At 48.4% G+C, this 26,760-nt stretch overlaps 1 protein-coding gene across 1 annotated transcript; it reads right to left on the bottom strand.

The window, feature by feature from the left end:
* Nucleotides 1-1,120: 1,120 nt before the first annotated feature.
* Nucleotides 1,121-26,760, bottom strand: TGFB1I1 (transforming growth factor beta 1 induced transcript 1). Its single transcript, XM_054993215.1, has 11 exons — nucleotides 26,603-26,760; nucleotides 16,151-16,305; nucleotides 13,963-14,042; nucleotides 12,278-12,420; nucleotides 10,763-10,859; nucleotides 10,387-10,480; nucleotides 8,710-8,958; nucleotides 7,423-7,596; nucleotides 5,173-5,254; nucleotides 2,965-3,113; nucleotides 1,121-2,572 (listed from the first exon to the last, which is right to left on the bottom strand). Exons 1-11 carry the CDS (start codon nucleotides 26,613-26,615, stop codon nucleotides 2,306-2,308), a joined length of 1,503 nt encoding a protein of 500 aa, XP_054849190.1. The 5' UTR covers nucleotides 26,616-26,760; the 3' UTR covers nucleotides 1,121-2,305.

The following is a 26,760-nucleotide window of genomic DNA, read 5'->3' as shown; positions in this document are numbered from 1 at the left end:
TATGACTTGAGGGCACCCACCATGGTGGTGGGTCCAGCACGGGCAAGAGATTCACTTACAACAAAAGTCTGCAGGTTCCCCTACCATAGTCCATTATTTTTAGATAATGCCTCTTCTTCCTATACCAGAAAAGCAGTTCAGGTGAAAAGGGGTAATAGACTTTCAGAAAAGTGGGTCCTGAATACATGATTTGCTGAAGGTCGAGAGAAAATCACTGTTTAAAAGGCCTCATTGAAGGAATCTCTACTTTTCTGGCTCTGAATTATATAGAGTTAAGAGAATAGTAAGTTTTCTAGTGTACCAACTTGAAGAAGTAATACTCTCACTGCCTGTTATGTTTCCACGTGGTGCTGTGAAATACTGCTCTTCCTTGTTCAGGGGTTATTCCTTTCACACACAGCTTGTTTCTCAGTTTGTTTTTTTAAAGATGTCAGTTTTGAGTAGGACTCGATTTTCAAAATGGCTTCACAAGCTGCGGCCATGTTCGTTTGTTTTTTAAAAGCACATTATTTCAGTCTAAAATAGTATGTTTTGACTTTCATCTGTGTCCTTTCTGTTGGTTGGGTCAGCTTCATCTGCTAAGTTCCTTTCTCTGAGGTTTCCGCAATTGGCTTGCAAGAGCTGAGTGCTATATTTATTAGTAACCTCCTTGCAAGGACGCTGATATTTAAACACATTACATTTTGGGTGGCAATTTAGCTTCCTCCTTGCAGGGCCCGTGTTTTGAGAAGGCAGTCAAGTCTGTGAATGTTTTTTTAAAAAAAGCAATTGAAGAACAAATGTCTCTTTAGCCTTAAAACCGTTAGCCCTCATAGAAGTTGGATTCTTAACATAGCAAAAATGGTTGCTATGGTTGCTGGGAGATAACAGCTTTAGCACAGAACCACACATGGGGCAGAAGTCAGCTTGTATATCTGAGCACTTTCCCCCCTGGTTGCATGCTGCTGCTTCATGTAGCCTTTATCTCCAAACTGAGTAAGCGAACAACATTAGCCTCGCTGATTTTTACTTGGAAGGAAGGCGTTCAAAGACACCTCCCATAAAAAGACAGCCCCTAAAACAGACTTGCCAGCCTCCCTCCATTTTTCCAAATGCAACACACACACACACTCTCAACACATCACCTTGACAGGTTTTCCATTTTATATGTGAATTTTGTTATATAATGTACAGCAGTGAAAGGGTAGGAGGTTAGCATGGAACTCTGGTGGCAGAAGAGAGAGGGGCGTCCTTGGGCTCCATTGGGACACAGAAACGCAAATACCCTTTGTTTTTTTCAGGCTGATGATGAGCTAAGTCAAAACTGCAGAGTAAGTAAGCTTCTTACTCCCCTTCCCGCCCCCACCCCAACACTTTCTGCCACGTGCGATCAAGGACATGGTCAACCACAGCCTATAAGGGGGAAATATGCCTTCAACAGTAGCCTCTCACCCACCCTACATGAGAGAAGCAAGTCTGAGCCAATCCCCTTAGAAAGGTTTAGCTCCGGTCCCTCCTCACCACTTGCACAACCCACGATCCCAGATGTTTCCATAGAAACACACCCTAAACCTTTGCAAAAAATAGCGAGGGCAGTTAGCATCATCTCTTCCCTGCCCAACCACCTCCCAATCCTTTGCCTGCTTGCCGTTGAACCATGTTAGTATCAGGATTATAAGTGCTTTAAGGCAGCTACGGAGAGGGAGTTTAGCAGCCTCCAGACAAAAATTATTAGGGCAAGAATTGTAAGACAGCCCAGAGAACCAGAGAGTGAAGATTTTCCCAGTCCTAGTTCCCACCCGAATGGCTTTGTGACTTTGTGATGGAGCCAGCACTGCAAAGGGAGAGTGGCTCTGGTATGCCCCATTCCATGCTATTGAGCAGAGCGGTGGGAAGGTGTGGCTTCTTTAAGTTCCTGCCTCCTACCCAGATGACATCACCAGCTTGTCTTGTGGGTGTGGCTTAAGGCACTGCCTCCTGTCATAAACGGTGGCTTGGTGGAGGTGTGGCTTTAAGCAGCATGTGATAGGGCGGGGTGGAGTGAGTGCTCGTGCTGTGACCGGGGAGGAGCTCCTGAGGAGAGTGGGAGACATGGATAAATCCTGCATCTCACTTTGCTTGACTTTGCACATGGCTCTGTCTAGAGGTGTGGTTTTGGCAATGGCGTGGTGGCTCCAGTGAGGGCAGAGCCCATAAGGCACAGGCCCCTCCCACAAATGGAAGAGGCGTGGCTTAATCAAAGGCTGAGATCGGTGGGGCCCCTCCTCCTCCCCAAATAGGAAGTAGGCGTGTGGCTTGGCTGTGGCAGGGCCGAGGCGCCTCCTTGTCACCCGAAGAGCTTGATGAAGCAAGGATGGCAGTAGGGTTTGTCGTTCTGCTCTTTGAAGGTGCCTTTGTTCAGCTGCTTGAGGCAGAAGGCACAGACGAAGTGCTCCGGGTGGAACTTGCGTGCCATAGCCGTGATACAGCGGCCCGTGATGGGCTTCTCACAGCCAGAACAAAGCGAGCCACGCTGCTTGTGATAGTGGATCTCGCAGAAGGGGCGGCCGCCATGTTCAAAGAAACTTCCATTCACGAAGGGCGTATAGCATTCCTGGCGTGGGGAGAAGGAAAGACTTTTAAGGAAAGAGCAAACAGGCATGCCTAGCTGTAGGGCGGCATGTTCTTTGTACAGCAACCAGTGTCTACCAACAACAACATTTCACATCCTGAAAATCATGAGTTTCTAGGCCTAATGTTTTCAAGGGTGTTTCCCCACTATTTTAGTTTTCCCCCAGTCCCCCTTCTGCCTCCTTGCTTTCTTACAACCTATCTGTACAAGAAAGTGTTCTTAACTTATTATGATTGGGAGCAGCTGTTTGCCCCTCTCAGATTTCTAGCCCTCATGGGAAAAAATTCCTAATTATGCTTAGCCACAGGAAAGCATCCACAAGCAATTGTCAACATGTTGCCCAACACAGTGCACCAACACATATGGACGCTCACCCTGCATACAAAACATTCTGGGTGCCACAAGGCATTGAGAGCAGAGATATAGTTCTCCAGGATCGCTTGGTTGCATCCTTGGCAGCGGGTGGAAAAGAGCTCATAGAAGTCTTGGCGGCAGTACTGCTTCCCGTCCTTCTCGTGGAAGCCTGCAGGGGGCGACATGGTGACCAGGAGAAAAATCAGCTGCGCATAGGGGGTGGTGATCACTGGTGGTGACGGGATGGAATGAGATTGGATGGGGCTCCTGATCAGAATAATAATGATAATGATAACAACAACAACATTCGATTTATATACCACCCTTCAGGACAACTTAATGCCCACTCAGAGTGGTTTACAAAGTATGTTATTATTATCCCCACAACAAAACACCCCATGAGGTGGGTGGGGCTGAGAGAGCTAGAAGCTGTGACTGACCCAAGGTCACCCAGCTGGCTTCGAGTGAGGAATCAAACCCGGCTCTCCAGATTAGAGTCCCGTGCTCTTAACCACTACACCAAACTCCTCCAGCTCTGTCATCGAACTCAGACATGTGTGGGAAAGGCAGCCTGCCTGAGCTTGCATAGCCCCAATAGAAACATTCACCGTAATTGCAATATGATCGGCAGTCACTGTCTGAGATTGCATACATGGGAACAAGGACAGGTACCGCTGAACAGGTCATGTGGTTGTTTCTATATACCATTTGTTGCTGTTTCCAGGCCGAGGCCCAGTCCCCCAAAAGAACACGTTCTTGAGTCATGTGATGGATCTCCCAGTGTGCTCCTTTTCTCTGTTTGCTACCATGGCAACGGAAGCTCTGAATTGAGGGTTGGTAAGGCCTCTTCTGAGTCATGAAGAGTGTGGTGTAGTGGTTAAATTGTTGGACTAAGATCAGGGACAGCCAGGTTTGAATCCCCGACTCTGCCATGGAAGCTCACCAGGCAAACCACTCTATCAACCTGGTCTGCCTCACAGCGTTGTTTTTGTGTAGAAGTTATAAGCCACTGTGGCCTCCCCATTGGGGAGAAAAGTGGGGTATAAATGAATAAGTTACCCACTCAAGACTTAGCCATATCTACTTTTGAGAAAAAAAGAGGATATACACTCCTTCTCCCTTTTACATTCTAGGCCGTATTTGTACATATTGCTGATGCAACTACCACTGCCCGCAAACTTAGCAGTCCGTGTGAACTGCTCCTCTTCAAGGGGTTTCCCCAGGAGGCATTTATAATCTACCCAAACCACCCGACGCCTTTGCCTACCAGGCAGTAACCTGTCAATAGCCAACATGCGTGACTACATCAGCTGCAGCCTATACCTGCTGATACAGACTGTAAACTGAAAGAAAGGAGAAGTGCACCATTCAAATTACACACGCAGCTAGAATTTGTTATACTGGTTGGGCGACACAGGACAACGCCTCCAGTTATACAATCAGAAGTTACATCATGATGCCCAGCCCCCAAAAGCTCCAGGGGGCTGGGGCATGAGGCAAAATATTTTATTCATGTTTACTTATTTACTTCATTTATACACCTTTCTCCCCAACGACAACCCAACATAGCTTACATAATTCTCCAATTTATTCTCACAATAACCCTGTGAGGTAGGTTAGGCTGAGCGTATACAACTGGCCCAAGGTCACCCAGTGAACTTCCATGGCAGAGCAGGGATTCACACCTGGTTCTCCCAGAACTGAGTCCAACCCTCTAACCACTACCTTACATTGGCTCTCACTATAATAAAATAAAATAAAGGTACTTGTGAACATGGTGAGCTCATCGCATCTCAAAAGCTATGCCAAATCAGTCGTGGTTAGTAATTGGATGGAAGACCTCCAATGAAGACCAGGGTTGCAGAGGCAGGCAATGGCAAACCACCTCTGTTAGTCTCTTGCCCCAACAGGGGTTGCCATAAGTCAGCTATGACTTGAGGACACTCCACCACCACCACTTGTGAACATGTACCTCAAGGTAGGGCCTATATTTCTGGACTGTGTGGTACACCACAGAGTCTCGGAGAAACAGAAGTCCTAGAGTGACATCACATCCCTACTAAGTTCTCTCCCTTCCCCAGGCACCCTCCCAAAGCTCCAGGAATTTTCCCAAGCAATCAATGAACACAACCATTAACATAATCTGCCTGGATTGGTTTGAGTGTCTGCTACTACCTTTCTTCCCCATCCGCCCTCCCAGGATCTTGCCAGGCCCTCCACACACTCACCTTCTTCCCCAAAGGGCTGCCCACACTTGACACAGCAGAAGTGCTCAGGGTGCCAGTTCTTATCCAGTGCGGTCACCATTTTCTGAATAGGGCAGACACGGGTGGGGAGGAAGACACATCTATGTCCATTAGGAAGCAAGAACTTGCCGGCAATGGCTTGCATAGGAACATTAAGCCTTTCCAGGGCCTGCCACACACAGTCCAAGCACATACCATGGAACACTTTATTGGGTTCATGTTGTGGTGTAGCAACGCTCAGGTTCCAGCTGCATTGTGCTGCAGCATACCCTGCAGCCAGGGCTTTTTTTCAGCTGGAACGCGGTGGAATGGAGTTCCGGAACTCTTGAAAATGGTCACATGGCAGGTGGCCCCGCCCCCTGAACTCCAGACAGAGGGGAGCGATCTAAACTCCCCTCTGTCTGGAAATCAGGGGGCGGGGCCACCAGCCATGTGACCATTTTCACCAAGGGAGATTTAAACTTTTAAAAACTCTCCCCTTGTTCCAGCTGACCCAAAGTGACATCATTGGTCCTGGGAGCATGCGCGTACTTTGCGCGCGTGCATGTGGTACCAGGGCCACCATCTCCCACCAAGAGTTGCCCCCTGTACTGGCAACTCACTGAGTTCCACCACCTCTTCTCCCAGAAAAAAAGCCCTGTCTGTAGTCAAGCACACCTCAGAGCTTCCAAACTGTGTGGTTCAGTCAGCGGTGATAGCCAAGCACTGGATCCTACAGCATCACTGTATGCCGTCACTGTATTGGTCTGCGTCAGTTCGAATGTTGGAAAGTTCTGGCAGTTTGAGAGTTCGGTTTATGAGACAGCAGCATATGCATATACTACTGTCTCATAAACTGGGCTCTCAAATCATTAGTGTATTCACATTATATTATATATTTCAATATTAATATTATTATATTATATATTATATATATATAATATATTATATAATATATTGTATTATATATTATATTATATATTAAATATTATATATTTCAAACGCAAAATTCATTTTTTCAAACACAGTATTGCTGTGCCCCTGGACTATATTTTCAAGTGCCAGACACTGTGTTGCGGCATCTGGTCATTTGAAGCAAGGTAATTCAAAGATCCTCATCAGGGCTTTTTTTCAGCTGGAACGTGGTGGAACAGTGTTCCGGAACCTCTTGAAAATGGTCACATGGCTGGTGGCCCCGCCCCCTCATCTCCAGACAGAGGGGAGTTTAGATTGCCCTCCTCGCCGCTCAGCAGCGCGGAGGGCAATCTAAACTCCCCTCTGTCTGGAGATCAGGGGGTGGAGCCACCAGCCATGTGACCATTTTCTCTGAGGGCAACCCACTGAGCTCCACCACCTCTTTGCCCAGAAAAAAAAGCCCTGACCCTCAGGCTTTGTGCTGCTTCCTGCCTTTTCCCTTCTCTTTATCCTCTTTGAAAATGAGTAACGAAAGCAGCGCAGAAGGGGTTAGGAAGTAAGGAGTAGACTTGAACCTGCTCCTCTTTCCTCATCTCTTTCACTTTTTTTCCCAGTGGGACTCCCTCTGCTTCCTTTTTTGCTGCTGGTGTGTTAGAGGGGGGAACTGTTTGTTGTGGTAAAATACTTTTAAGTATACACACCCTGCTCTCTGTGTGAAGGTATTTTAGATGTGGCAGATGTTTAGGGGTGGGTTTCCCTGGCTGAGAGTGGGGCAGTAATAATAACAACAACTACAACATTCAATTTATATACCACCTTTTGGGACAGCTTAACGCCCACTCAGAGCAGTTTACAAAGTGTGTTGTTATTATTATCCTCATGACAATCCCCCTGTGAGGTGGGTGGGAATGAGAGAGCTCTAAGAGAGCTGTGACTGACCCAAGGTCACCCAGCTGGCTTCAAATGGAGGAGTGGAGAATCAAACCTGGCTCTCCAGATTAGTGTCCTTCCGCTCTTAACCACTATACCTATTCCTCCTACTCTGCTTGGTAAATAGTAAAAAAAGGAGTGAGTCCTTTTTTTGGTACCTTATGACATCCAGAAAAACTGGTGGCTCCTGAGGGGCACTTCTCTCTATTTCCAGGGTAACCTTGGAACATTATATCTCATAACGTGGCAGTGGGGGATGAGAAATAAATGAACAGATGAAATCCACTCATTCCATTCACAGCCTCTCAGAAAACAATTACGAATATTCAACTAGCTCCACATCATCATTTCCCAAAGCTGCATGGGGCTCTATGGAGAGGTAGGAGAAAGGGTGCTGAGGCAACTCACATCCAAGATGGGTTCATTGCAGAGGCCGCAGCGGGGAGAGAAGAGCTGGAAGTAATCTCTCTCGCAGTAAGGGGCACCGTCCTTCTCAAAGAAGTTGCTGCCCCCCATCTCCTTCTGGCAGTGGGTGCAGACAAAATGTTCTGGGTGCCAGGTGCTCCCCAGCGCCGTTACCACCTGGGTGGAGAAGAAAGAGACCAGGGTGGCCAAATAAAGAAGGGATGCATTTAATATTAATAATAACAACAACATTCGATTTATATACCGCCCTTCAGGACAACTTAACACCCACTCAGAGCAGTTTACAAAGTATGTTATTATTATCCCCACAACAATCACCCTGTGAGATGGGTGAGGCTGAGAGAGCTCTGAGAGAGCTGTGACTGACCTAGCTGGCTTCAAGCAGAGGAGTGGGGAATCAAACCCAGTTCTTCAGATTAGAGTCCTGCCACTAATCAGGAGTAGGTTCCCTGTAAATTTGGTGGAGTTTGGTTGATCCCTCTCTGTGGGAACTGGTTTTCTTTGTAGGGAGACAGTAAAGGAAACAGCCCAGCAGTTTACCCGAATTTGCTCAGAGTAAAAACTTCAGGATCCCAAATTAGATCGGGTCTGGGATTCGATTTTTTCCCTGAATCCCGGACCCGAATTTCACACCCCTACCCACCACTCCAGGGGCTTCTCATGCAGCTGCAGCAGTGGCAGGCAAGTGAGCGGGCCAGCAGCTGCCATGGTGGCAGGCTAATAAAGGAAGCTGCCACCTGGGCCAGCAGCTATGGCAGTAGCAGATGGCGGAGCAGCCATAGCAGGCCTGCTCTTCTTCACTTCTGCACCCTGTTGAGGGTCAAAGTTGGAAGCAGGGCCATTTCTGCCTCACAGTCAGGGCCTGGGGGAGGAAGGGGGGAATCAGCCCCCCAGAGCACGCAGTCCTCCCTTCCCTCTTTGCAGATGCAGCAGGTTCAGCTGTGTGGCATTGGAAGGGGACGCCCCCTAGTGATTTTGGGCCTCGTCCTTCAGTCTTGCCCAGGGCAAATCATTAAGACTGCTCCTGAATGAGTGGAAGCTTCTGGGAGCTTTCTTTGGCAGTCTTTGTGGGTGCGGCAGCACCTGGGAATGACCAGCAGATTCAGGGCAGTTTCAACAGCCTTTGGAACATTCCACGGCAGTCAAAAACAGCTGGCAGCATTCACAAGCGCTCACTGGCCAATCTCGCCCTAACTCCAAACTGGTCTACCTTTGCCTCATTTTCGGTTCTCAGCATCCACTCCCTCCTCTGCTGCCGCCACTGCTCACCTGCCCTGCAATGGGCTTCTGGCACGAAGCACACAGCCCCTTGGCCGTGGTGGAGATCCCCTGGCGGCTGAGGTCAGACTCCAGCATTACCAGCATGCTATCCAGATTCCCACTCGGCTGGGCCGGTGACGTCTGTGCGGGCGCAACAGGGGGGCTGGAGCAGACGGATGAGACCACTGGAAGCTGTGCAGAGGACACCCGGGCAGGAGCTGGAGGCGGAGACACTGTGGTTGGAGCAGCTGTTGGAAGCTAGAAGGCAAGGGGCCAGGAGTCAAACATGGTGAAGATTCAAGAATGGCAAGTCCTCTGCATGGGGCCAGAATGAGTTTAGTACCTTGCCCATCACCTTGTCAACATCAATGCCCCTATCCTATCCTATCTTCTTTCTAGAACTAAACTTCCAACCTTTGTCACAACAGCAGTGCAGTGAGCAAAGAAAAGTGTAGCCAGTCATCAGAAACTAGACCCACTTCTCTGATTTCAGAGACCACAGAGCCAGGTTCAAGCAATGGAGTAATACCTCCAAAACTGTGGAAGGGATTGATCATCTTCCTCCTTTTATTAGCAAGCAACAGGATCTGTCCTATCCGCACCATGAGGGAGGCAAGCAGATCCATTTCCAAAAATACTACTTAAAGACAGAACTGAGTTAGAAACATTTCAACAACATCTAAAAGGAACTGGGTGAAATTTTGCGGAAATGTCCAAATCATCGGGGGAAATTCACAGTGAGCTAACATGCATGAGAAGTCCTTGAAAGGGAGCTTCCTTCTGTACTGCTCTTGTGTCAAGCTGCATAACTTATCCAGGGCTATTTTATCCACTGGGGGTGATGGAGAGTGCCTTCAAGTTGTAGCTGACTTATGGCGCCCCCTGCTGGGGTTTTCAAGGCAAGAGAGGTTCAAAGGCAGTTTGCCATTGCCCACCTCTGCATAGCGACCTTGGTCTTCCTTAGGCGGTCTCCCATCCAATTACCATCCAAAACTTACCCTGCTTAGCTTCCAAGATCTGAGGAGATCATTTTTGCCAGGGCTATCCAGGTCATTCCATCTACTAGGCTGATGGAAAATTAGCAGGACTGTCTATGCTTTAAAGGAGGAAATCATTGTTCTAAACCAAGTAAGCCAAATTTTGCACCAGAAAAGTAGAGTACCATGAACTGAACAGATTAAGCAAAATAAAAGAGACATGTATGTGCATCATTTTACATAATTCTGCTTCTACAATTTTTTATATATATAATTTTTAATCTGCATGTTCAGAGTGGCTTGGCACAGGGAGGGAGAGAATGCAAGAATGCAGGCAGCGAACTGCTGTGCCCAGGAAATCTTCGTCTCTCTCTCACACACACAAAGATGGAAGAAGTATCTGAAGAAATGAGCTGTGGCTCACGAAAGCTCATACCCTACCACAAATTTTGTTAGCCTTATAGTTGCTACTGGACTCTTGCTCTTTTCTAGTGCTACTGCAAAGACATACAACATCTGTAATTTGCCCAGTCTTTGCTCCCTGTCTTAGCACTCATTCTGTGTCAAAATGACAGCTGGGGATTGCAGAATATCAGGATCTGTACCCACTTCCTTCATCTGTAGGCTGCAGTTGCCCGATCATATACAGCTCAGCAGGCAACTGACACCCCTCTCCTCTGCCCCAGTGCTAGCCGAGCCCGACACTCACGTTGCTCTGGACCCGGAAATCTGACAGAGAGGCCATCAGCTTGTCCAGCTCCAGGGTGGCCGATGTTGCCGATGGTTTCGCAGGAGCTGCTGGCCTGGTAAGAAGATCACACCCTTAGGGAGAGGAAGGTATGAGGCCAGGTGGCTCTCACCATTTCCAGGCAATGCAGATATTTTACAGGCGCAACCTCTACAAGAGCGTTGCTAAAAGATGTAGCTACTGACAGCTCTGAGCTATGAAGGCAAGTTCCGTGACATACACAGTACTGGGTTTAAAACAGATGCTTATACGGCTGCCCTCCTGAATGTAGCTGCTGCTAGATCAAGGGCCGTTCTGCCTTTAATCTCCAGTATTATTCCAGCGATCATACACTTACCGGGTTAAAGAGCCACCATCGGCAGAATCTTCAGACCTATCTTTGCCTTTATCCCCACCGGAACTTTTGCTGGATGGAAACTGGGACATTATTTCGTCTGTGGGGAGCAGAAAGGAGTGGGAGTGGGGGGTGGGGGTGGGAGAAGGGCAGATTGCATTGATTTTATCCTCCTGCAGTTTCAGATCCTCACCATCAGGGGGAAGCAGAGTGCTGCTCCCCCACTGTACTCATGTCTAGGAAGAGTGGCAAAGGTTTTCCCCAACTTGGCACTTCCAGACTCAACCTGGAGTTTCTGTCTATGTTACTGTTGGAAATTCCTAAGCAGAGGATGCAGCTGCTATGTCCACCTTCCTTTCTCCTCTGCTGTACCAAATAGGACTTTAGTTTCATCTCACAACAAGCAGGCAAGGAAGATGAGGAAAAGCACCGGCCGAGCAACAGGGGAGAGTCCTGGCAGCTGCGTCCGTCCTTCCCTTTCGAATTTTCCAAGGCATCTCCAGGTTGAGATGTGGCAACCCCATATAGGCGCAGCTTCCAGGTAGATTTAAGCCAAGCCCTCTTTTATTTTTGAAGTTCAGCAGAGAAGAAACTGAAGTTGTGACAGGAAGCGGCCAACACCCACAAGAATGGCCAGCGTATACAGGAAAACCTCACTTCTGCCCTCACTTGGTGCTTCCAATGAGAGGAAACCGGTTGTGACCCAGAGAGCAACAAGCATTCAAGAGCATCCTCGATGCGCACAGCTAGATGGCCTCCCTATGGCCACTGTACCAACAGCGTGCAAGTGGGTGGGAGAGCTGCAGTGGACTAAGAGCTGGGTGACCCAGGTTCGAATCCCTGTTCCGTCATGGAAGCTTGCCAGGTGCCCTCGGGCCAGTCACGTACTCTCAGTCTAACTTAACCTCACAGGGTGGTTGTGAGGATAAAATGGAGGAAAGGAGAATGATGTGAGTCATATTGGGTAGAAAAGTGGGGTATAAATCAAGTAAAATGGAAAAAAAATGAAAATCTTTGCAAGAAGAGGCAGCATACAAGAAGATGTAAGAATGTAAAAACTGACTCGCTGGATCAGTCTAAAAATCCCTCTGGTCCAGAATTTATCTTTATTCCATGCATTTTTATTTATTTATTCTTTGACCAGCGGCCAGCCAGATGCTCCGAGAAAGCTCCAAAGCAGAACATAATCACAGGAGCCACCCTCATCATACATCTTTAGCACTGTCAGGTATTCCAAGGTATACTGCTTCTGTACCTGGAGGATCTATTTTTAGCTACCTGGGCTAATAGGCCTCCAGCAGATCTATAGTCCCTGGATGTGCATGACCCTTTCGACAAGCCATCTAACCTAGCACCCGGTCATGCATCTTGTAGCAGCGTGGATAAGTTTTGTGGAGTGCATAAAAGAACAGCTTTCGTTCTAAGGGTGGAGCCTCACCTCAGCCTCGCCTTCCTTGCAGAAGGAAATTCATCTACTGAGCACCAATCCATCACCCCCCTAGCAGCCACCCCCTGTACCTGTGATGTTGAACTGGGTTGCATTAAGTTCCTGCAGGAGCCGGTCCAGTTCGCAAAGGCCAGCACCAAGAACGCCGCTGGATGAGGAGAAGGGCGGAGGACCTCCTTCCTTGGGCTTGGGAGATCGAGGCTTGCAGACTGTGCTGAAAAAGACAGGCAGGAGAGAAGAGTACTTTAAAGGTATGTGGGGCAGCCACCCCGAGGAGAACCCTTTTGGGGTGGGGGAGACCGTCTGACCACTCGTACCACACCCCACGGAGAAGGATGCGGCATCCAGCCACTACAAGGAAGATGAGGAAGGAGCAGGAAGGGGAGGCAGGGGGGCTGCTATTTATAGGATCCCTCCGCTTAATGGAAGCTCTGGAACAAGGCCAATTGCAGCTGGGCACAGCTCCCAGGGAGGCTGCCCTTCTTCAGAACCATCTCTCTCTCCCCCTCCTCTTTCCACCCTTCTGGTACCTGCACCCCAAATAAGGCCACGTTGGGAGGCCTGACTAGAGGCAGCAGCTTTCTATGGGATGCTTAATTCTATTGGAGACAAGGCTTCTGTTTTTCTAACATGTGCCTAGGAGGGAGAACTTTGGCAGCTGCTGCTTCTCCCATCAAAGAGCAGCACGAGCGAGAGAGAAACCACAAACACTTATAATTCTTCCCTAAGGCCAGTATTAAAGAGACAGGATTGTTGACCCTCATAGAAGCAGACAATCCCAAGGCTGCCTTCTCCACAGGTTATGGCAGCGGTGTCTGAAATTTTCTTATTGCCCCCTCCAGGGCTTTTTTTCCAGGAAAAGAGGTGGTGGAACTCAGTGGGTTGCCCTCGGAGAAAATGGTCACATGGCTGGTGGCCCTGCCCCCTGATCTCCAGACAGAGGGGAGTTTAGATTGCCCTCCGTGCCGCATGGCGCGGAGGGCAATCTAAACCCCCCTCTGTCTGGAGATCAGGGGGCGGGGCCACCAGCCATGTGACCATTTTCAAGAGGTGCCGGAACTCCGTTCCACTGTGTTCCAACTGAAAAAAAGCCCTGGCCCCCTCCCCCACAAGCCATCTTTCACAATTTGTCTCCTCCCCCATTTAGGGCTCCTGCTCCTCTCAATACTTTTCTCTCATTGTCTATCACAGACTGGTTTCCCTCTTGCTTTTAGGGTTGTTCGTTTTTCTAAACATGGGCCACTGACTGAGGAAACTGAAAGAGTGGTGACTCTAAATGCACCCCAGATACTTCCAGGTAAATGGAGAGAAGCCTTGGCTCAGTGGCAGAACTTCTGCTTGATATAGTGGTGTAGTGGTTAAGATCCAGTTGGTGTAGTGGTTAAGAGCGGCAGGACTGTAATCTGGAGAGCCAGGTTTGATTCCCCATTCTTCCGCTCGAAGACAGCTGAGTGACCTTCGGTCAGCCTCAGCTCTCTCAGAGCCGTCTCAGTCCCAATCCACCTCACAGGGTGATTGTCGTGAAGATAATAATAACACACTTTGTAAACCACTCCGAGTGGGTGTTAAATTGTCCCTAAGGGTGGTATATAAATCGAACATTATTGTGGTATGCTGAGGATTCCAGGTACAATACCTGGCATTGATGTGAAAGACCTCTACCTGAGACCCTGGAGTCAGAGTAGACAATACTGAACGTGAGAGACTTGTTATAAGGCAGCTTCATGCAAACACCTCCCAAGACCCCACAGCTTACCTGTATAGGTGTTCTTTGTCACTTCCACCCTGCAGGGTGGAAGCTGGGACTGGATCTATGGGCATAGCTGTGGGACCAGCCTGAGAAGAAGAGACAGGGGACATCATAAGGCACTGGGAAGTATTTGCATCTCACTCTGTTGCATAGGCTAATCGGCAAGTGTTTGTTAGAACGTTATGAACCTGACCAACTCACACACACACACAAAGCCAAATTGCAGAAGCCCGGCTGGAGATGGATCGTAGATTAGTTTGGGATTTTTCAGAGCATTGATGATGGTTTGGGAAAGAGACTGTTATTTTTCAGGTTTACTCACCCTGCCTTTGCCCTGATGAACAGGTCTAGCAGGTTTTTGTGTTGATTCTAAATCCTGAGAAACTTGTTTGATCAAAAGGGACAATAGTAAAAAAGAAATAGGCGTACATATACACTACGGCGAGCAAAGCCCCTTTCTGCTCCCTTAGGGAATACATAAACATACAGGATTTGAGTAGGAAGCCCACCAGGGAAGCACACTCACTCCATTTTGCTCAGGGACTCAATCTGCTCTTCCAGATGGAGCTCAGAGAAAACAGGCTCCACTCGTTATCAGCAGAAGCTGACTGTGGACAGCACGGATTGGCTAGAAACTATTCCATCACTAACCCATCTCTCCTGCCTCTCTCCCGAAGCCCTTTTTCAACATTTTAAACATTTATTCTGTCTTTCCTTTAAAGGGACAAATATACATTTAACTGAATAAACCTACACAAAGTATTTAACAACAAGAAGTCAGAAAGCCCACATGGAGCCGGGGGAAGGAGGAGGACAAGACTACAAAACTCAATTTACATTTGATTTGTTGGTCAGTGACTTGTAACTTCCATCTAGTAACTTCTGAAGGTAAGGAGAAGAAAGCTCAAGAAAAAAAAATGATGAGTCTTGCAGGGATGTTTTTGCACGCCTTTAAATACTGTCCCTAGGCTCGTTGCAACATGGTGTGGCTGTTTAAACTGAAGAACTCATACAAGGGACAACTAGCTTCCTTTGATATCAGCGTGGGGGCAACTGTTTCTTCATCACTGAATAATGAAGCATAGCAGATATTGATTTGGGAGCTCCCACCCAATTAGATAGGACTGATCATACTATGTAGTTCAGTGGTACTCACTCTGCTGCTTGCAGAGAACCATATTTGCAATTGCCATCAAGCAAAAAAGCCAGATTTATTTCCATTTCTGCAAGGTCTGCATTTCAAGGAGGCTCACAGCTTGCCCGTTCCTCTAACATAAACTGTTTTAAGGTGGGAAATACGTGCTGACCACAAGCCCTGCCAGGCAATGGCCTGGCCCACTCACCCGAAATATGAGGCAAGTGACACATTGGGGAAAAGTGCTCAGAAGGGCCACAGGTAGCATGTCAAAGAGCCATCAAGTGAGTATCAATGATGTAGATATTTCCCCCTTTTCGTGGACCGGCTGTCTCTTGAACAGCAGCAAAGCAGGCAGAAATGAAAATATGAAACTTTGCCTGTCATTCCATCCTCCTGCCTGGAAAAACATTACCAACTGGATTTTGCATCTCAGGCAGTCATTGAAGGCCCAGAGTTTTTGCTTGCAAAAAGTAAACGAGGGGTCTGCTGCCAGATTCATTGTGGTATAAAGTAATCGAGGGATAGGGTCCACTTCATCAAATGCATGAAGTTAATCCTCAGCAGGTGGAGATATACAGGAGATATACAGGACCAAATATGATGAATGGTGAGGCCATGGAATGCAGAAGGCAAAGTCTGAGACTTCTAATCAAAAAATACACAAGATAAGCACAGAGTGCTATAACTGGCGATTACTTAGCTTCATTAAGTCAATTTAAGAGCAGGTGAGAAATGCTCCTTCTTTATTTAATACAACAAAACCTACCGATGAGTTCTAATTCTGCTGTTTTGTGCTTTTCAGTAACTTTGCTGAAGAACCGTGATTTGAGGGGCAGCAGTAATATGCCCCAGGAAAGAGAAATGTTCTTTACTACTCCTAAAAGTGATGGCAATTCTCTTCATTCTAAAAACAGCAATTGTGTGTGTGGGGGGCCTACATAACACAATGCCATCAACGTTTGCTTCACCCAACTACCTCCCAACACATAAACCATTCCAAAGAGTCCCCCCCCCACCCCTGCACGCACTCACACCCATACACGGCAGCTTGCCTACCTGCTGTTGTGGATTGTAAGGCGGAGGCAGCGGCTTGGGATCTGAAGTCCCGTCTTGTTTCAGCCCGTTGGGGTGAGTTCCTCCTGAATCTGTGAGCAGAACTGGACGTTTGGAGATATGGGAGGTGGTCGTCTCCAGATCAGCCAGGAGTGCGTCTGGTACAGAAAGAGATGGGCAGGGTAAATGAAGGACACCAAGCCAGCAGAGGGTGGGGAGGGGGTGGCCTTGAAGGACCAGAAGAGAGAGAAATGCCAGGGCTCAGACAGGGTCCTAAGGACCCAAAGGACAGAACAGATAGGAGAACATGAGCGCACTTTTGCTGGACCATAACAAAGGTCCATCTAGTCCAGTGTCCGGCTTGCCATAGTGGCCAATAAGAAGCCCATGGAAGGCTGAAAGGGAGAACATAGAAGCTAAAGCCTCTCTCTGTTGCGCCCCACCACCCCAAGCACTGGTATTCTGAGGTTTACTGCCTCTGAACATGGAGGTTCCATTCAGCCATCATTACTAACAGCTGCTTTCCTACATCTAATCCCCTTTTAAAGCCATTTAAGTGAGTGGCCGCCACTACCTCTTATTATGGTACTATCTTTGGTCTGTCCCTAAATCCACTACCATATACATTAACTTCATTGAGTCCCGCACCTCCCAAATTCTAGTATGATAGAAGAGAGTGAAAAACATTTTCTCTCCCCACTTTTTCCACACAAAGGCACAACCAGTTCCAACTTTCTATTCTAATCCCTACATAGAAAAACCAGTCAACATCACTGCTGGCCCCACAGAAAAGCGATACATCTTTATCTAGCCCAGGCAAAGCCTCCAGAAGGAGGTCCTCCTTACTGTCAGAAGCAGCCAGAACATGTCCCAACAGCCTTTGAGGCAATGAGCAATTTCCCCACAAATCTCTTTTGAACTATAATACGACTACTCATTTCAAGGCCTGAGGCAGGAACCCTGTTCTAGGCCTGAACTGACCTCTGTGGGGAATGGATGGTAAAATCTTGGGGGTGGGAAACGAGAATCGAGCTTCTGAGTGTCTTCTTCCTAGAGCATTAAGTGCCTTAATGTGTAGTACTACTGAACACACACATGAAGCCTTATAATAAAGCCACTACTCTCTCCAGGTCAGCATTGTCTACTCTGACTAGAAGCTGTTCTCCAGGGTTTCAGGTCAACGCCCTTCACATCACCTAATACCTACAAGGGTCGCCAAGGACTGGACCTGCCAAGTAGTTGCTGTATCTGAGCCACAACACTTCCACTGCTGTTGTGTTAGGCTGCAAGGCACAGAACCAATGAAAAGCTGCATGATTGCTGTTCTGCCCGGCCTGCTGCTCTTATTCAGCCTCCAAGGAAGCCAGTACGTGGCTTTCCATTCACCACCTCAAGAATATTCCAAAGGGAAAAAGAAAAACAAACATTAAATATTACACATTTTAGCATTACTTGAATCATACTTCCCAGCTCAGCCCAGGCTGTAACAAACCTGAAACTAATTCACAAACCAAATACTAGAAGAAGTTGTCAGTTCCCTCTCTCCAACTATGACTTGTGTGTGTTATTAAAAATGAAGCAGAAGGGGTATCTCTTTTTACTTTCTCTACTGCACGTACAAGAAATGCCCAGACTGACACTACCAAAGTTACTAGCCCTCGTTACTTCTCCAGAGAACTGAAGATATTGGCTCCAAGCCCTTTCCCTAACAGCTGCTACTAACTAAAGATCCCATTGCTTCTGAACAAATATGGACTTTAGCAGGTTATACTTTATTTATTTAGTATTCAAGGAAGGGGCCAATAGAGGGTACATACCAAATGTGACAATACGGGGACCAAGCGAGAAAGAAGAGGGACTGGCGCTACCTGTAAAAAGGAAATAGGACAGGCCACTGAAAGGGGACAACCGGGAGAAAAGAGACAGTTCCACCTATTTCTATTTCTCTATTCCTCCAAGAAGCTTAAGGCAACATACGCAGCTCTGCCCTCTCCCATTTTACCCCTCACAACAACATGAGGTCAGCTGGGCCGAGAGTGAGAGATTTACAGGGTTGTGGCTGACCGTGGATTTCACCCTAGATTTCCCTAGACACTCCAACCATTACCCCACACGGCCCCTTACTTAGTTAGCAGGCCACCCCATAACATTACATAAGCACTTTGGAGCCATCATAGTCCTCTACCCCCACACTCTGCCTGTGTTAAAATTGGTGTGCCTTATTCAGAGGCGAGGGAATGATATTCTGCACATGCTCAGAGGGTCTCCTGACACCAGCGGTTCACAGCCTAAGCATTCAAAGAACTTTTCTGGCTCAGGCGTCCTTGGATTCAAATGTTTTAAATCCTACAGTTTGTAAGTCTTGCCCCCAACTTTGCCAGCAAACTATCCATCCCAGCCACAGGCAAACTTGTGCAGTTTCCCACACAATCCCCCTTTTGTACACACATCCCCAAGTTCAACAGACGGCTTTTCTTTCATTCCCCAAACTCAACGGCTCATAAACAGCAGATCACATGGGAATACACCCGCCAAAGTTTCGGACCCAGAAGCTAGAATATACTTTTGTACGAACACCCCTAATAACACACTGTGTGATACCCCCCTTTCTTTCCTTCACACCCATCCCTGCATCCTGCGGAACATTCTTCTCTACCACATGCTCTACTTTCAAAAAATTGCTTGCAGCAGCTTCTGAAAAAAGAGGGTATTAATAAATTGACCACAACCACCTCCTTCCTTTAAAGTCAAAGGATGTGTAATTCTCACAGTAGATCTGGTCAAGCTTAATATTTTTTTAAAAAACTACAACACAAACACATTCCAAAACTTTCCTATCATGATAAGCATCACGGGTGCGGCAATGGAAGCGAAGAGTTGAAGTTGGTTCCTGGGTTCCTTGTTTTGCAAATCCAAGCACAAATACTGATGATATTTAAAGACCTCTACACCCCAAAATAAGCTTTGGACTCTCCCAAACAGCACATCTCCAGATTCAATGGGCTGTGCCCTCCATGGGAACCCATGACATGCCCCAGTCCAAAGCCAGATTTTAGCACGAATCGCTCCAAAATGTGATGCACCATAGAGAAATGAAGAAACTGGGAGCAGCTGTGACCCCAACCAACCATTCCGTTGACTCTGACCTGGGGACTGTGTCCCAGAAGGGGCCGTAGACTGTTCCCCCAGCAATCCTAAGTCAGGTGCCCTCAGATATCCCCACAGTACAACTTATTCTGCATATCTTATTAAAGCAATGCAGTGGGATTTCTTGCAGCACCTGACTCCAAATGAAGTGGTCCAAAGCTCTCTCAAAAACCAAGGAGCAGAAGAGACACCTCTACCCGAGCTGTTCATTCAGTTCTCATCAATGTAGTGCAATTGCTGATATACAATGAACATTTTCAAAAAGGGACCTCCAAAGCTTTCATGAGGGGTAAAACGGGGACAGAAATTCAGAAGAGACGGGCATCAAAAAGCAGAATCTGGCCTGGCAAAGAGGTTTCCATTATTCCTATGGATGAATCACCCAGAACAAAAGATTTTATTGCTATTCTGCCCTATGAGAAAAATGATGTTTGCATAGTGTTTGAGAGCGCCGAATGCAATCCGATAACATTGGAGGGGACCCCGGATTTAATTACGATATTAAAGTCCTGGTCTGCTCACCCTTGCTTATCAAGCTCTTCAAACTTCTTTCCCATTATATTTGAGGAAACAGTAATATGAGTATGTGCTGTTAAGTCACAACTGACTCCTGGTGATCCCAGTGAGGGGCTTTCAAGGCAAGTGGGGAACAAAGCTGGTTTGCCACTGCCTTCCTCTGCAGGGCATTCTTCCTTGGAGGTGTCCCATCCAAGTATCGAACCCGCCTAAACTTCCATGCTGCCTTCCCAAGAATATTTAATACGTATCCAGATTTTTTTGTGTGGTGAATCATAGGATTGGAAGGGTCCTCTAGGGTCATCTAGACCAACCCCCTGCTCAATGCAGGAAATTCAGAACTACCTCCCCTCCCCACACCCCCAGTGACCCCTGCTCCATGCCAAGAAGGTGGCAAAATGCCTCCAGGATTCCTAGCCAAACTGGCCTGTAGAAAATTGCTTCCTGACCCCAAGGTGGCGATCAGTATTACCCAGGGCAAGTAAGAAGGGCCACAAGAACGAAGTACTGATGTAACCCATTCTGCCCCGCCGCCCCCCCCCCCCGCCATGAAGCTTTACATCATTTCAGAACTCCTTACCATTTCTCCATAAGGTAAGTCAGGAGGGCTCATTTCAAGGGGGAATGCACAGGAACACAGTTCCGGTATTTCCCCAAAGAGGTCACATGTCAGGTGGCCCCGCCTACCTGACTCTCGGCCATTTTGGGCCCGTTTCAGCCTGGATTGGGGCCAAAATGGCCTGGATTGGGCCTCTGACAGGTGGTGGATCACTCTCCCACTCAGCAGTGGCCTGATCCTGACCATTTTGGGTCCCTTTTCGGCCATTTTCAGCCCCTTTTTGCCATTTTGGGCCCAATTTCAGCCCTGAATGGCCAGGATTGGGTCCAAAACAGCCAGGATAGGTGATGTCAGGGGGTGTGGCACATGCAAATCAGTTATGCCAATGACACACTTCCGGTGATGGCAAGGGGTGTGGCATATGCTAATGAGTCATGCACTGAGCTATGCTAATGAGTTCCTCCAGCCTTTTTTCTACAAAATGACCCCTGTAAATCAGTATTATTGTTCCCTTACTGCAGACAGGGCAGGGGTAAGTACTAATGTTGAGAAACAAAGGCTTACAATAATGCAGGCACATAAGCCGGAGAGACACTCATACCCACCCTGTAAACTCCTGGCTGAGATTGGAAGCCGGGTCTACGCATCCCATACCAAAAGTACCTTCAAAACATCAGTTGTATAGGAAGTCCAACAACAGTACCCATAATAGTCTTGCCAGAACTAATTACACACAGATCTACCACCACTCTAAATGGCCTGCTGCTGCTCTTTTGGCTCTGGAGTTGGCAAAAGGAGGGAGGGCAGATGGCAACCCACGCAGGCCTGAATTTTGGCCCAGGGTTGTGAGTTGCTGACTTTTGCTACAAATTTACCCTTGGTTTTTGAGAGAGCCTCAAAAATAGCGAAGCAACTCTTGTGTTTTTATTTTTAAAAGCTTTAAAGAATCTCACTCCACTGGACGGGACCAGAAGCCTTTTGACAAACAAAGGAAGAATAATTACCCCAGCCCTAATAAAAGAATGTTTTACAGAGACTCTTCAAATGTAAGCTGACCCACACAAGACTATGAGTACCAAAGAGACAGATGGAATCACCCACCCAGCTGCACACAACTTGGGTTAACGCCTCCCAAATATCCACGGCAGCCTTCTGCCGGCCCATCCGTTCTACTGGTCTGGTCCATTGGGCTGAACGCGTAAACTTTAAGGCAGGGACTCCGCTGCTTCCAGGCCCGTGCAACGTCTAGCGCACAGCGTGGGCACTACAGAAACCTTAGTAGCCGTTCAGCCTATGATAACAAAACATTTGGCGTTATTGAGAGACACTGCGAAATCTCAAAACAGCCTGTACGATCATCAGCCAAAATGTCTTTGTAAAAAAAATCCCCACTTTATTAAGCTAACAGATTCCCTGTACTGTAAAATTAAAATCACATGTGCAGCCAAAATGTGTTCACATGCGTGTCTCCAACTGGCTCTTCAGCCACATCTCCCCTCAAGCAAATGATTCCCACTCCATTTCTCCAACATGTGAATCCCTTCTTGCTGGCTTTCAAAGTATTCTTCAGTTTTGACCACACCGTTATAATTATAATGGATCCTTCCAAAGCCGTCTTCTTTCACCGGGCGGGAGTGCCATCATTTCTAGAAAAGCGGCCCTCTAACAGACCAATCAGCTTGGGTCTTCCTTGATCCCAGTTGGAATAAACCTCTCTATAGTAATCCATCTCTGTTTCAACAGAGTTCTAATATTTTTCCAGATCTCACATCCACTCTATGGATTCCACCCCTCCACCCCCAGCCTTAGGAGTTCCCAGCTTCACACCAGCCAGCCGTGTATATTTACTACCAGATACAAAAGAGCCTTCCCTCACCAACAAATCTTTCAGCGACACCCCTTGATCAGTGCTGCTGTCAAGCTAGCCGATCTTCCATCCTTCAAAATCCTTCTGTGGTGCTCACTAGCCGGACAGAAATTTCCCGTTCCTCGCTTTGACACGCAACCTCCCATCTCGCTCCTCCAGCCAGCCAAGAAACCTCTCCTACTATTGAACTCATTCCCCCACCCCGCCAGTGAACATTGCCAGAGAGGGTGCTCAGTGCTCATACAGCCAGCCTAGGCTTTCTCCTCCCTGGGTCATCCCAGGCCGAAAACCAAGGAAGCCGAACATGACAAGGGTCCTGTCCGGGGAGCATAATTAAGGAGAGAGAGAATATTTAAACTGTTATTCCAGCTGCTCGCTGGAATTGTGAACAGAAGGAATGGGGGGAATCTGAGCAAAATGAAAAGGATCTTTCTCTCCTACCCCCTCCCTCCCCACCCTTCTGGCTGATGTCACAGGGCAGAAATGTGTCAGGCTAGAAAGGAAACCACAGAGAGAGGGAGACAGGAATGTAACAGGCAAGAAGGGAGGATAAGAGGCATGTTGGGGAAAGCAGGAGCCGACACCCGGGCAGAAGTGCTTCCAGAGCACATTTTGCTGTTTATCCCAATTGTTTTAAGTGGGGATGAAGGGGGAAGGCTGGCACAAGATCACTTCCTCAGATAGGGTTGCCAACTCTGGGTTGGAAAATTCCTGGAGATTTGGGGCGGGATACTGGAGAGAGACTGCAGCACAGTATAGTGCCATAGAGAGCAGCCATTTTCCCCAGGGGAGCTGACCTCTGTCACCTGGAGATCTGTTGTAATTCTGGGAGATCTCCAGATCCCAGCTGGAGGTTGGAAACCCTATCTTCAGACTAAACATCATCATCATCATCATCATCATCATCATCAAATTAACCCAAAATATGCCAGCTCAAAACAGTTGGGTGTTCAAGGCAAAGTAGCATTATTTATACCCGTGCACGGGCCTGCCGGTTCACACATGCAGAGGAATAAGGTGGGAACGAAGTAGCAGAGAGAGACCTAAGGAGGCAGAAAGGAGAAAGGAGGGTATCACTTCAGACACCAGATAAAGGATCACAGAGAGTGAGAGTTTGCAATGATTGCTTTAAAACTCCCTGCCAACAGAAAGCCAGCAGAGCAATTCAAAGTGGAGTCCACTCCCTGCAAGCTGAAGAGGCATGGTCCATTCTAACCCCTCAGGGTTCTACCACCTCATTCTCCTGCATGTGTGAGCCACACCTAATTTACACAGGGCACTCTCTGCCAGGGAGGTTCCCCGGCACCATTCTCACTGACTGGAGTACCACTCGGACCACGTGGATAGTGTCTCACGTGGGTCGGTCTACCCGCCTCCCATTCTGCAGCCAAAATTTTAATGGCACCCAAAAAGCTGAGGCCGGAGGAGGCTGCCTCTCTCCTCACATCTGGTCAGGCTGCCCCTAATTTTTTGGAGGGGGGAATCACTTCAGTTCCATCTTTTTGAAGAAAGGTAGTGATCTACTCCACCTGCAACCAAACACTGAAAGAATAGGACTGCAGAACAAGAATAAAAAGAGGAGAGAGATTGTGTCCATCTGTTCAGCATTCTTTAGCCCACTGCCTCCCTAGGTGTAAATACTAAAATGTCAGAGCTTAAAGAGTAACCAGTCTACGTTAAGTGGCTTTCTATAGCCCACATAGTCAACCAGGCTGCCCCAATGAGCTTCTTGGCTAGCTTGGTCCTGGCTTATATTGCATTGTAAGGAGGCATAGGCCTGGTCTAGAAATGTGGCGGACTGAGGAGGCAGAGTATGGAGATGGTAGAACGGAGGGAACCACTGCAGAGGGGAGGTATTGCAAAACAGAGGGACCGCATAGTTCAAAGTCCCCCTCCTCCATTAATAATTCCCTGAATGTGGAAAACATGCACAGTGTGCAAAAAAAAAGCTAGGCTAGAAACCTTCTCTCAGTCAGAAATGCTACATTTTTATATGCAGGGAGGACTTTTTTTTAATATGTTGTGGTATTCAAAATGCCTCGCCTCCCACCTGAAGAATGAAGCAGGCCCATCGGACTCTACTACCTTGTTCCACACGGGTGCAGAACAGGCTGAGGTAACCACATCTTAGGTACAAATGCGTGGTGGAATGCGCCCTTCTCTATGGCATGTCAGAACCCAGAATGTGTCTTGGAGGACAGGGTGTGTGTGTGTGTATGAAAGTGGGGCTGAGGAGAAGATGGCGGTTGATGCCTGGCTTCTCTCAAACGTGCTTCTCTAAATAGGGTCCAGGCGGCATTCTACTTTCTACTTCGGTTGCCTGTTCCCAGCTTTATGGGGAAACCTCAGATTAACTGGGAGTGGGGGCAGTTCTGGGGTCCAGGGCTCCCAAGTTTCACCCTCAGCCCCAGGTCAGAGGAAGGAGTGATTCTCTTCTTGTTTCGCCCTGGACTGGTAAGGGCATACCAGCCACTTCCCAGGAGCATCGCTGGCCGTCCGCTGCCCTGAAGGGCCACAGGCCAGCAGAAGCAAGCTGAGCCAATCCCCAGTAGCTCTGTGTGGGCTACTTGGCTGGGACTAAGCTGACAACACCAGCACGGCTCACCTGTGGCCTTCTGCTGCACCACTTCTGACCAATGACAGGAGGAAACAACAGGTGAGCCAACACCCCATTGTTGGCATTGCTAGCCTGGTATGGGTTGCGTGGTGGAAAGTGCTGTCAAGTCATAGCTGACTGTTGGGGTTTTCAGGGTAAGAGACTCATGGAGGTGGTTTGTCACTGCCTGCCTCTGCATAGACATCTTGGTCTCCCCAGGAGATCTCCCATCCAATTACCAACCAAGGCCGATCCTCCTTAGCTTCTGAGATCTAATGAAATCGGGCTTGCCTGGGCTATCTAGGTCAAGGTTTACAGCGCCAAAAAGCCACTCTGCCTGCCCGCGCTTGGGCCATTTCACTCCTACTTCTGCCCCCTAACAGGGGGGCACCCCAGTTTGCCTGTCTCGCCTAGGCAGCTGCAGGAGGAGACTCCAGTCGGGAGTTTCTGCAAAAGCAACCCTTGTTCTCCTCTGGCGGGGCGCCTCTGTGCAGCTATTCCGCAAAGCCACAGGAATACGCTGAGAAATACATTCCTTCTCCGGATGGGAAGGGCTGAGGAAATTTGCCCTCTCCCCCCCTCTCCCGCCCCGCCAGCTACAAGGAGAGGGAGGGAGCGAGGAAGACGGTCATGAGAATGTATCAAGGGAGGGAAGAGAAAGGCAGAGTTGGGGAGGGAGAGAATATAGATGAGAGCAAGCAATAAGTTAATGGGCCACTTCCCAGATTACATTTTTTTCCTTCTTAAAGGAGCATACACAACACCACAATAGAGCCAATATGGTGTAGTATATAAATGACATAAATAAATAGTAGCTAAAGTGACAGGCTAGGATCTGGAAGATCCAGGTTCGATTCCCTGTTCTGCCATGGAAGCTTGCTGAGTGACCTTGGTCCAGTCACACACTCTCAGCCTAACCTACCTCACAGGGTTGTCGTGAGGATAAATGGAGGAAAGGAGAATGATGTAAGCCACACTGGGCCTTGCTAGGGAGAAAGGTGGGTTCTAAATGAAGGAAAAATTAATTTTTTTTTAAGCTAGGGCAACCTTCTGGAGCACTCTCATAAACAACTAAAAGGCCAGGTTGGTCTCAGCCCAATTTCACCCGCAGCCCCGTGTTGAACGCTGCACATCATATGGGAATGGAAGGAGAGGAATAGCCAGATGCGGAAAAGAAAGTCCGCCTGTCAAAGTCCGGGGGTTGCACAAGAGAAGCGGGAGGGAGCCGGCACAGCGCCGGGCACAAGACACATGTTGCACGCGCGAAGCGGCAGTGTGGATGAAGGTGGGTAACAGTGCAATCCTATGCAGAGTTACTCCGGTCAAAGCCCATTGAAATCCGTGAGTTTAAGCTGGAGAAACTCTGCATAGGGTTGCTCTGTAAAAAAAAAAAAGTTTTTAAGACTGCACCAGGAGCGCCAAAACACGACAAACGTGGACGAAGAAAGAAATTTTTAAAAGAGGGAGAGAGAGAGAAAAGGAAAAAAGAGACTCAGAAAGAGGGGGGGGGAAAGGGGCAGCAGCTCCGGGAGACTAGAAGAAAAGAAGAAAATGGGTTGCGTCCCTTTGGGAAGAAGGCGCGATCCTAAGAACGCGGTCCTGGGGGCAAGCCCCATTGGATAACGCAGGGCTTACTCCTAAGTAGACCTGCTTAGGCTTGCTCCCTGAGCCCGGGCGGGCGGGACCGGGCAAGCGCGGGGAGAGGCTCGGGGAGGAGAGGCGCAGCCCGCGAAGGGGCTCCCTTCTGCCGCGCCCGGGGGCTTTGCTTACCCAGATCGTCCATCCCGGGCGGGCGCGGACGGGCTCCCCGACTCCCGGGGCCGGTAGCTGGCGGCTGGGCGGCCCCCGCCCCGGTGACGCGCCTTCCCGGAGCTCAGCGCAGCCCCGCGCCTCGCCTCGCCACCGCCCGCTCCTCTCCCTGCTGCGGG

Source organism: Eublepharis macularius, chromosome 12 (genome assembly GCF_028583425.1).
Source record: "Eublepharis macularius isolate TG4126 chromosome 12, MPM_Emac_v1.0, whole genome shotgun sequence".
NCBI classification, from domain to species: domain Eukaryota; kingdom Metazoa; phylum Chordata; class Lepidosauria; order Squamata; family Eublepharidae; genus Eublepharis; species Eublepharis macularius.
The sequence above is the reverse complement of the archived record's forward strand: the minus strand, read 5'-3'. Positions and strand labels throughout refer to the sequence as shown.

Coding starts and splice junctions, on each gene's coding strand:
- TGFB1I1 (XM_054993215.1), bottom strand. Junction 14,043..16,150: donor CTTACAATCCACAACAGCAG/GTAGGCAAGCTG, acceptor TCTTCTTCTCAG/GCTGGTCCCACAGCTATGCC. Junction 8,959..10,386: donor ATTTCCGGGTCCAGAGCAAC/GTGAGTGTCGGG, acceptor CTTGCCTTCTAG/CTTCCAACAGCTGCTCCAAC.